The sequence below is a fragment of the Alligator sinensis genome, unplaced genomic scaffold (genome assembly GCF_000455745.1).
Source record: "Alligator sinensis unplaced genomic scaffold, ASM45574v1 scaffold1386_1, whole genome shotgun sequence".
Classification (NCBI taxonomy): Eukaryota; Metazoa; Chordata; order Crocodylia; family Alligatoridae; genus Alligator; species Alligator sinensis.
The window spans coordinates 80,565-92,025 of NW_005842806.1; the positions used below are offsets into that span (position 1 = coordinate 80,565).

General features: G+C 48.1%; 1 protein-coding gene across 4 annotated transcripts in view; it reads right to left on the bottom strand.

Annotated features, from left to right (window-relative positions):
* TEAD4 (TEA domain transcription factor 4) overlaps positions 1 to 11,461 on the bottom strand; it is a 76,113-nt gene that overhangs the window by 53,261 nt on the left and 11,391 nt on the right. For 2 of the 4 annotated variants that reach the window (XM_025191283.1, XM_025191284.1), the window contains one exon: positions 10,859 to 11,113. The exons of 1 other annotated variant lie outside the window; for it this stretch is intronic. In XM_025191283.1, coding sequence (XP_025047068.1) covers positions 10,859 to 10,865 — 7 coding nt within the window. In that variant the 5' untranslated portion in view covers positions 10,866 to 11,113. Of the gene's footprint in view, positions 1 to 3,551; positions 3,635 to 10,858; positions 11,114 to 11,461 lie in introns of those variants that run through there. One more of the 4 variants, XM_025191288.1, reaches the window with a different exon arrangement.

The window sequence follows — 11,461 nt, forward strand, 5'->3', positions numbered from 1 at the left end:
GTGCTGAAAAGTGGCGGGAGCGCTTTAAACTAAAGCTCGTTTGATGAGCTTTAGTTCAGCACACCCTGCTGCTGCCTTTTAGTGTGGGGGACCCTGCTACACGTGACACACTGGTGCTTTTAAGTAGTATGGCTCACTAATTAAAGCCCACCCCACCTCCAGCAGCACGTCTATAAATGCACAGTGTCAAGTTGCTAAAAATCCCTGGAAACTATGGCAAAGATCTTTGCTACTTGCTTAAACAAGAATAAAAAAACATAACAAAGCAAAACAACCAACCTCCCCCAAAATAAAACCCATGTATGTAGGATGCAATCATCCTAAACCGCTGATACATTTCTGTTCAAATGGTTAAGAAAATGTAAAAAGAGACATCTGATTTCTCCAGGACAAAGTCTTTTTCCAAATTAAGTACCTGTGAAGTACCCAAGGTAATACTTTTTCCACCAGGGACAAACACAGCTATTAATTGTCATTCATTCCAGGGACAAGCTGCTATGCTACTCCCAGGTTTTGATGAATCAGAAGGGACTCAGATTTACTCAAAGAAACATTAGGTAACAGTCACAGTGTGATTTTTTTTTTTTTTTTAATTTCCATAGTTTCCAGTCATCATCTGGTCAGTTGCCTAGATAATTTGACCAGATCTGGCTGGTTGACCAAAAGGTTTGAGGCTTCAGCTTTGCAGTGATATATGGAACATGACATATCACTCTATGGAAGAGTACAGGTCTTTGTACTTGCAACCAATTTGTACACTGAACACAAAGACATTTCTGAAAGCATGATGTGCATTTTAACACAAGGGACTTTATAGAGAGACACTAGACTTATACAAACATGGAAGGAGGAACTTGATAGACTGCAGGCATTATAGTAGCAGTCTCAATGGAAATTTGCTGCCTAATTAAAGACAAAGTCAAGCTGAAACTGGTCCGAGTCATATAATGCAAACTCTTTATTTGGCAAGACTGCTGATGGCAAATTCAAAGATTGCAGGGGATGCCCAGAACATGGGGAACTGGCTTAAACATGGCTGGTGGACCATGAACCCTAAATTTCTTCTTTCTATTCTAGCACCTGCAATCAGAGCTTCAAATCTGGGTTCCATATCCACTTGCAGGAATAATGTGTCACAATTCACTTGGTCAAAATAATGGGAACAGCCCATAGATACAACAGCACAGTTGCGAATTTTGCCAATTTTTAAAAGATCCAAATGTATGACCAGACTGCTTAGCACCATCTCAGGACATTTCTAGCGCAGTCCTTAACTTTTAGGCAATTCTGCAGCACATTAGTTGCTGAGGACAAATATAAGAGGAGGAAAAGCTTAGCTAGTTTTTGTAAACTGGGAACCCACTAGATGCATTTCATTTGGACATTACACAATGTTCTCTGTTCAAGGAATAAATATGCTTAACACAGTGAAGTGCACCATGTGCGATTTCGTAAAACCTTTGGGGATTGGTTTGTTTTTCAGTTTGGTTTCCAATAGGGCTATTTTTGGATTGAGGGAAATCACAAAGAACCTGATAGGTGCAAGATGTCAGCATTCATATGTTCTCATTCCATCCAGGAAGAGCACACACCAACTGCTGCAGCTTCCTTAGCCTGACGAAGGGTTTTTGAACCCGAAAGCTTGCTTAATAACTATTCTTCAACCATTTGGGTTGGTCTAATAAAAGATATCAAATTCACCCAAGGAACCTTGTCTGCCTATGTTCTCAGTAGGCACCCTAGAGTTCAGGATTGTGCCACCCAACTTACAAATGTCTGTCTCAGGAGGACAATTCAAAATGACCCAATTTGGAGTCTAAAATCTGTGTAGCTTGGAAGTGTGTAAAAGCAATTCAGATTTAGGTGCCCTGCACAGGGTCTAGGGAAGGGTAGGCACCTGCAAGGGGTGATTCAGAATGCCCAGAACCACACAGAAATCGCCAAGAGGAAGTGCTAGAGTACAGGAGTACGTGTATGAATTTTCATACCTATCACGAGACAAGGTTAGGGTTCCCATGCCTCCCAGCTTTTCCAGACATGTTCTCTTTTTGGGTCCTCCCATCTCCATCCAGGCAGTTTTCTTAAAATATCAACAAATGTCCAGGATTTTGCTCTGCTCAGCATCTCAATTTTTCCTGGCATTTCCCGGCTTGCCCTAGCAAAGAGTTGCTTTGAGCGGGGGGAAGCAGGGGCAGAGCGACTGGAGGTAGGAGACATCACATGCGTCTGTAGTTGCACATGCTTGTGGCCAGCATGCAGCCAGGCAAGGTGGTGGAAGCGCCCCAGCAGCTGGATGCAGTTAAGTCTATGGGGGGGTGGGCCCACTTGCCCCTCCAGCAAGGGAAAGGGGTAGGAGGGGCCCTTCGGGGGCAGCAGGGCCGGTGGCTGGGAGATGCTGCAGGGCTGGGGGGAACAGGGGGATGCAGGGCAAGAGTGAGGGGCACCAGCAGAGCTTGTGGGGGGCAGGTGGCTGTGGGTCAGAAGTAAGAGGCACTGGCAGGGCTGAGGGGCACCGGGGGTGGGATGGGGGACTGGATTGAGAGTGCACAGTACAGGCAGTCCCAGGAGGCTGTGGGTCAGGACAGAGGTGTATCAACAGGGACAGGGGTCTGCAGGTTGGGAGTGAGGGGCACCAGCATGGCCTGGGCTCCATCCAGGCAGTTTTCTTAAAATATCAACAAATGTCCAGGATTTTGCTCTGCTCAGCATCTCAATTTTTCCTGGCATTTCCCGGCTTGCCCTAGCAAAGAGTTGCTTTGAGCGGGGGGAAGCAGGGGCAGAGCGACTGGAGGTAGGAGACATCACATGCGTCTGTAGTTGCACATGCTTGTGGCCAGCATGCAGCCAGGCAAGGTGGTGGAAGCGCCCCAGCAGCTGGATGCAGTTAAGTCTATGGGGGGGTGGGCCCACTTGCCCCTCCAGCAAGGGAAAGGGGTAGGAGGGGCCCTTCGGGGGCAGCAGGGCCGGTGGCTGGGAGATGCTGCAGGGCTGGGGGGAACAGGGGGATGCAGGGCAAGAGTGAGGGGCACCAGCAGAGCTTGTGGGGGGCAGGTGGCTGTGGGTCAGAAGTAAGAGGCACTGGCAGGGCTGAGGGGCACCGGGGGTGGGATGGGGGACTGGATTGAGAGTGCACAGTACAGGCAGTCCCAGGAGGCTGTGGGTCAGGACAGAGGTGTATCAACAGGGACAGGGGTCTGCAGGTTGGGAGTGAGGGGCACCAGCATGGCCTGGGGGGCAGGGTATTGTGGGTCAGGAGTGAGGGGCAGCAGCAGGTTTCAGGGAGCGGTGGCTTGGGAGTTAGGGGCAGGGGCAGGGCCAGGGCACAGGCATATCACTGCCCCCCCCCCCATAATCATATTACCCCCCTGCTCCCCAACAGGTGTCCTCTTTTTTTGAAACTGGAAATATGGTAACCCTAGACAAGGTGCCTGGCTCCAGCTATTCATTAAGCATCTCCATTCATTTACAACTCACAAGGCCTAGCTCCACTTCTGGCAGAGCCACACCAGGGGCTTCTAGAGATTGGAGGTCATGGTGGTGGTGACATCTACCTTTTATCCTAAAGTATATTGGTTACAGCATTTGTCCAGGAAAGGAGACCTAGTTCTGGGCTCCCCTCAGCCTGATGAAGTTTAAATCCACATTTCTTACTTCTCAGGACAGTGTCATAACCAGGGATCCAGGTTTTCTCTGTTAAAAAAAAATATATATATCACAAATTCTCTGATTTAACCCCCCCTTAAATTCTGACTAAAAACCCAAAATACATATTTTCCACCTGCAAGCAGGCAGCCCACATCCACCCCCACCCTGCTCCACTTGGCTCTGGCTGTGCTGCCATGGGGGGGGCACGGGGAACAAGACAGGCAGGCACATGTCTCACCTTTCCATTTTAAAAAAGGTGGTTAACCCTACTTTTGGTATAAGATGGGGGGCAGGGGGGGAAGGTTGGTTCCAAGATCCCCCCCCCCCGAAGTACTTTTGGTGGCAAAGGTCAGGGGTTAGGGGTGGGATCTCCAATCCCAAAATGGCAACCAGGGGGCAGGGCACCTGTCAAGGAGTGGGGCTACCCCTGTGGCTCTCACAGCTCACCAAAACTCATTAAGTGGCCCTCTAGCCAAAATAATTGCCCACCCCTAATCTATGAGGTGGTAATGTGGGCCCAAATTGCAATCATCTGCATACCTGTGCCCTGCCTCTGCCCCTCACTCCTAAGCCCCTGCCCCCCAGTGCTGCTGGTGCCCCTCACTCACTCACTCCCGACCCGCAACCCCCTGCCCTCCAGCCCTGCTGACACTCTCTCTCTCTCTCTCACCTGAGAGCAGCTTGCTAGGGCCCATGCATAGACCCCTGACAGCCAGCCACCTTGGTCGCTGCTCCCAGCCCCCCCAGGCAACCAAGCTGCTAATGCCCAGGAAAGCAGAGGCAAAGCAGAAGCCCAGACATTTGCTCACATTTTAAAAACCCACTTGGAAACAAGGACAGGGGGCCAAAAAAGAGGACATGTCCAGGAAAACTTGGATGTATGGTAACCCTAAGTTAGGTGTCTAATGAATTTTGTGGCAGCTGGCACTGGGCCATTCTGAACTGCTCTCTGGAACTCAGGCACCTGAACTCCCGTCTCTGAAAAGGCACCCATCCAGGTGCCTCCGAACCAATTTCATCTGGGCCCAGTCCCCAGAAATTAATACAGTAATCTAGGGGCACTCATAACAGACCCTCAGAGAGAAGGACCACTCTGTGGAGTGAAAGCTGTTCACATTTTGCCTCATTCAAAGTCTGTGTTCTTTCCCACTCTGTCTGGGTCTGGGGTGTTTTCTCTCAGCTATATTAGTTGCATTTTGTTAAGTGAAATCTCAGTCTGTCATTTCCTGCTATAGTTCTAATCTCTGTTTGTCATTTCTCTGCCCTCACAAGCATCTGCAAATCTTCTCTAGCTAGGGTCTTTGACAAATGGCACTGAAGTACTATGTCCCACATCCCAACCCTCCCCCACTTGTTTATTTGTGATGTTAAAATACCAGACTTTGCACCAATTTCCAGGGCTCCCTGTTAGAAACATAAACCATTTACACCATTACCCTAATGTAGTCTGAAAAGGGTGAAAATTAACAAGCCAGTTGTTACCCAGACTTTGAAGACAAATTAAAGGTGCTTTAACAAAACAGCTCCTGTCACATCTTAGCTGCGATCAGAGCCACTTCACTGAGAGCTTGAGATCCTGCTCCCAGCAAAATCAATGGGAGACATGCCTGATTTCATTTGGACAAAGACTGGAGGGTCCTATATCACCTGACTGAATAAGCAAGTATCCCAAGTAAGGCTTTCCATGAGCAGAGCCCAAGGGAATTGGAAACTGTTAGACAAGCAAGAGGAGACTTCTGTTTTAGGAATGCCATAGTTGTTTTGCCTTGCTGGCCAAATTGCTGCTAGTCATAGAGTGTCTCTAGGATCACAAAAAAAGAGCGTTTCAGGCACAGGCATGCAGCAAAAGGAAGAGATCAGTTAAAGTGGGATCTTTTCCCGGGGGTTCCAAGTACCAAGGGGAGCCTGAGCCAGGGAAGCATACAGAGGCATAGTCAACACATCTATGTGTACTGCTGAAACCAAGGGTGTGATTTGAAACCAGTTTCTACCAGTGATTTGAAACCCTCTACACTGGTGGAGCTTGGATCAATACACTGATGGGTGAACTAAACAGACATAACCAGCTCTACACTGATTACTGCTTATCTGCCATGAGGCAAAAGCCGTTTCATTCTTCTGCTAGGAGAGCCTGTGACCGGGAATCTCATGTCCTCAGTGGTAGGTCCAGTGGGAGCTGGCCCCTGGTTAGAGACAGGGAGAATGCGCAGTCAGGGAGACAGAGGAGATTGGTTTCTGTAATACCCTTGTCCCAAGGCTAAGTAAGCTCTTTGCAGATCAGTCACAGGACAGCTGCACAACTTTTCCTTGCAGGCAGGCCTGGCACACAGGCCATTTATCCTGTTCCATACCCTGGCTTGTGAGCTGTGAAGATGAGCTCAGGAACTATATTTGCCTCCCTGTCTAGTTGGATCTTTCTATAGATCACACCCCATGTCCCCTTCTCCTTGGCACCCATGCCAGAAACTAGTAAGCAAAGGAGGGTATAAAAATCAGTGGCTGGAGGTCTATCAGGAGTACCTTGAACTAACGGTCCCCATTGGGAACAGGTGCTCTGGGGGCAAGCAGGGACACTGCACCATCACAGCCTAGGCATTTAGCTCCTGACACTCCTCCTCCCATCACCCTGGTCTACATGTTTCACCAGGGGGGTGAATTATTTACCTTCATACTTTACTCACTGAAGGCCTGATCCAAAGCCCAGTGAAGATAACCGTCACCTTCCCACTGACTCTCAATGAGCTGTACATCAGCCCCCTCATCAAGCCCCTTTTGTTTCTAGTCAATTTTGCTTTTCTTCCACTTTTCCTCCTACTTGGCTTTATTTTTTGTAGCTATCCCATGCCCTTTCTTGGCTCTCCTGTCCTACAGCAAGGCTGTAAGGTTTGGGCTGTGAACACTACACAGAATGATTAAAAACAAATGACACACTTAAAAGAAAACCTACCTGTTTCACTGGTATTTTAAAAAACAATCCTAGAAAAAATTGTGACCAATGATGTTTGTCAGTAATCTCTATTTCATAACCAAGGAAGATGAACATGGGGGGGCTTAAATGGAGGCCTTGACTATACAGCAAAATTATTTTGTTCTAACCCCAAATGAACAGTTATACAAGTACAGCAGCAAATGAAGAAACCCTTATTTCAATAGAAGAGTGTCCACACAGGCAGTGATAACTATTGCTACGTCTTGACTGCAGAGTTCACTTGGGTGATTGATCGGCATCCTAGACTGCAAGGCACAGTGCCAAGTGACTGGATCCTCTGGCGCTCTACACTCCTCTGCAGGATGTTGGTCATACTGTGGTGTATTGCTAGGACTTTTGGAGGAAACATCCTTTGCTCCTTAGCACAACAGTAAGCTAAGATATTCTAGAACTTTTTCCCCAATGAATTGTGGAAAAATTGGTCCGCCTTTTTAGGCACGCCATGAGAACTGCAGGAAGGCATTGGAAGACTAGCAGCATCCAAGTGACTTTAAATTCTCCCTACAAAGTGGTCAGGTTACTAGCCAAACTTAAAGCTAAATCTGGAGCCCAGCACAAAGTCCTAGCCAGGCCAGCTAGCCTGTGTTGAAACCTTCATTGTACATGTCTGAGGGTTTTGAGTGGGGAGGAAAGGGAGGGATTGGGGCAACATTCAGGTAAGAATCCAGCTACATCTGCAGTGAAGATATACTTTGCAAGTACATAATTATGCATATCTAACTGGTTAAACCTTCCCTCCTAGGCAAGACCTCACAGGGGAGGAAAAAAGACTCCACCCAAACCATCTTTTAACACTCTGAACAATGGACAAGCCCATTAAAAAGAAAGCAGCTTGATTACCAGCAGAAAGATTTGCAGAATGGCCAGTGAAAGACTGCACTTGATGCCTAGGGGCATGGGACCTCCCACTGCTGAAGTCTGGAGAGTCAACTGTCTGAGAGAAAATCTCTTTGTGGGGGCAGGGGGGAGGTGACCTCATATGAGATTCTGGTTAGTGAAAGGACAAATGGTTTCACCCAGGCACTTTTAACTGCTGAAATCTGCTTTGATTTTACCACAACAGCACTAGGATCATAGGGCACCTATACACGTGCATTGAGGCTGCTCTGATGCACTGCAATTAATCATAATTACTGTGCTCCAGCAGACTCCAGCATCACATCCATCAGTGTCCTTGTGCTAAAAAATGGTGGTGGGGGCGAGCTTTACTTAAAGTGCCCCCACCGCCATTTTTCAGCGCAGGTACGCTACTACAGCTGATGCTCCGGGCGCTTTAATTAGAGCAGCTCTTGTACTTTAATTACAGTACCCCTTCTACTGCCTCCTGGAGCACATGTATAAACACCCTTAATTCCCAAGGCTTGTGTCTACTAGAGATTTTTACTATTAGTCACTTGATTGTTGACTAGGTCAAGATACTTAACACATTTACTCTACAAGATGACTGGGCTGATCTGCTCCATCTCTAGATCACAACTTGCACCTGGTTTCATAGAATCATAGAAGTAGGGTCGGAAGGGACCTTGTAGATCTTCAAGTCCAACCCCCTGCCTGGGCAGGAGGGAAACTGGGCTCAAATGACCCCGGCCAGGTAGGCATCGAGCCACTTCTTAAAGACCCCCAGGGTAGGTGCCAGCACCACTTCCCTTGGAAGTTGGTTCCAGATCCTAGCCGCCCTAACTGTGAAGTAGTTCTTACGGATGTCTAATCTGAACCTACTCTCCAACAACTTGTGGCCGTTATTCCTTGTTATCCCGGGGGGCGCTAGGGGAAACAAGGTCTCCCCCAAACCCTTCTGGTCCCCCCTAGTGAGTTTATAGACGGTCACAAGGTCCCCCCTCAGCCTTCTCTTGTGAAGGCTGAACAGGTTCAGGTCCCGTAGCCTCTCATTGTAGGGTCTGCCCTGCTGTCCCCAGATCATGTGGGTGGCCCTCCTCTGGGCCCTCCCCTCTCAATGTTCATCTTGGAGTCAGTGAGGACTCCAAGATCCCTTTCAGCCTCTGTGCTCTCAAGAAGGGAGTTTCCCATCTTATAAGTGTGTTGCCGGTTACTACTGCCCAAGTGCAGCACTCTGCACTTATCTGTATTGAAACGCATCCTGCTTTTGTTAGCCCACCCTTGCAACCTAACCAGGTCTTTCTGCAGTCTTTCCCTCCGTACTAGCATGCCCACCTCACCCCAAATTTTGGTATCATCAGCAAATTTGAACAGGTTACTTTTCACCCCGCTGTCCAAATCGCTGATAAAGAAATTGAACAGTGTGGGCCCAAGGACCGAGCCCTGGGGGACTCCACTGCCCACTTCCTCCCAGGTCGAATATGACCCATCCACCACCACTCTCTGAGTATGACCCTTCAGCTAATTAGCAATCCATCTGACGGTGGAGGCTGCATCCAATGCTTTTGTGGCCTGATCGTAAAAGACAATCAGGTTGGTCTGACATGACCTACCCCTAATGAAGCCATGCTGGTTGCCCTTGAGCATCATCCCTGATGCCGGCCCGTCACAGATGTGCTCCTTGATGATCTTCTCAAAGAGTTTCCCCAGGATTGAGGTAAGACTGACGGGCCTATAGTTGCCCGGGTCCTCCCTTTCTTAAAGATGGGGACCACATTGGCTATCTTCCAATCATCTGGCACCTGGCCTGAGCACCACGAGTGCTCGTAAAGCCGTGCCAAGGGCCTAGCAATAGCCCCTGCTAGCTCCCTCAACACCCTGGGGTGGAGAGCATTTGGACCTGCTGACTTGAACACGTCCAGCCCCTCCAGAAGCACTCTAACCCGGTCCACCTCAACCTTAAGTCTTGAGGCATTCCCCTCGAGTCTGTCTTGAAACACCGTGGGGGAGTTCCAGTCCCTGCACAAGAAAATGGAGGTGAAGAATTTGTTAAAGATGTCTGCCTTCTCCTCTGGCGCAACTATCAGATTGCCCAGCACATCTTGCAGGGGCCCCACATTTCCTGGTGCCTTCTTCATCCTCCCTATATATTTGAAAAAGGACTTTTTATTATCTTTGATCTTGGACGCTAGTACTAGCTCTATGTCTGCCTTAGCTTTCCTAACAGCCCCCCTACAGGCCCAAGCAGTGGAGGTATACTCTTCTTTGGAGATAGCCAGCCCCCCCCTTCCACCGGGTGTACGCTGCCTTTTTGGGTTTCCATGGTCCAGGGTTTCCATGGCCCTGGACAGCAAATGTTTTCACTAGCTGTTTTTGGCAAAGAGGGGTAAAAAACAATTTTAAAATGACCTTAAATCATCTTTTCCTATCACCCCTTTTACACTTGAAGGACAAGGCCTCTCTTCATTCTTGACCTGAGGAGATTTCATTCATCTCAGAATCATAGCATCATAGAAAATTAGAGTTGGAAGGGACCTCAAGAGATCATCTAGTCCAACCCCCAGTGCAAAGCAGGACCAGCCCCAATTAGATCATTCCTGCCAGGACTTTGTCAAGCTGGGCCTTAAAAACCTCCAAGGATAGAGATTCTACTACCACTCTAGGTAACCTGTTCCAGTGCTTCAACACCCTCCTAGAGAGAAAGTTTTTCCTAATATCCAACCTAAACTTTCCTGGCTGCAACTTGAGACCATTGCTCCTTGTTCTGTCATCTGCCATCACTGAGAACAGTTTAGGTCTAATCTTCTTTATGTCCTGGCAGAAAGCAAATTAAAGATGAAAAAATGCATATACTCAGGCAGACAGGAGGCAAAAGACCATCATGGGGAAGTGGAGAGATGGGAATTCATACTCAATTTATGCTAAAAAAAGTTCCCCTTTCAAGGACTGTGTGACATGGGCACTAACATAGCTACCACGATCCGAGACCATCATTGAAGGTTTGAGCCTAGGATCTTCAGCACCAAAACCACAGACTTCCACCACTTAAAGTTAGGGAGAACCTAACAATGACAGCATGAGCTACATTTCAAAGATAGCATGAGTGCATTCATTGAGCCACTGTATTAGACTTCACCAAAACCTTTATCAAAAACATGCCGTACTTTAGTTAAAAACTTGAGGAGTCTTTTCTGAAAAAGTTTCTTTTAAATGCCACTTTGATCCACTTTTCTTATTCCTCTTTGCTTTTCTTTGCCAAACATATTTAACCTGAGCTGCTGCATCATTTGGGATCTCTCTCACAGCAGCACACATGGCAGACCTGATGGTTGACAGACATCTTCCTTCTCCCCAGGGTGATAAAACTCCCCCAGCTGTTCTCCTTACCGTACATCTTGCCCTCATCCGACAGGATGATCTTCCGCCGCCCACATGGCGGGTAAATGGCTAGCGCTTCCTGGAAGCTCTGCTCAATGTCCGGACTCCACACACCCTCAGCATCATTGTCGATTGGCTTGTCCAAGGCCTCACTGCCCCCTGAGTCGTTGCTCCCCTCAGGGGAGGTGGGAGAACTCCACTCGTTGGAGGTAATGGTGCCAGTTAGAAACTCCAAGGCGCCACTTGGAGAAGCAGCCACCAAACCTAAAAGGGCAAACATACTCCGTCTCACTCAGTGAATCTTTTCACCATGAACGCTAACAGAGTATAAGAAAAACAGCTCGGTGTTGCCCCTGTTTTGAGACCCTGGGCTGGTCACAGGCCTTTGGCTCTTCCAGGATCAGACTGTGAAGACTGTCTTTAGTTGACACAATAAAATATGCAGAAATGCACACAAGATCTCCACCAACCAGAAGAGAACCTTCTCCTCGGCAGCAGGCTCTGCTCAGAATAGCCTTCCTGGTATTGCCTGTGTTCATTAGCTTGCCATCTACTTCCAGTTCTTATCAGAAAACACACCCACTCTCTTCCTTGCCCTTGTTTTTAATTTCT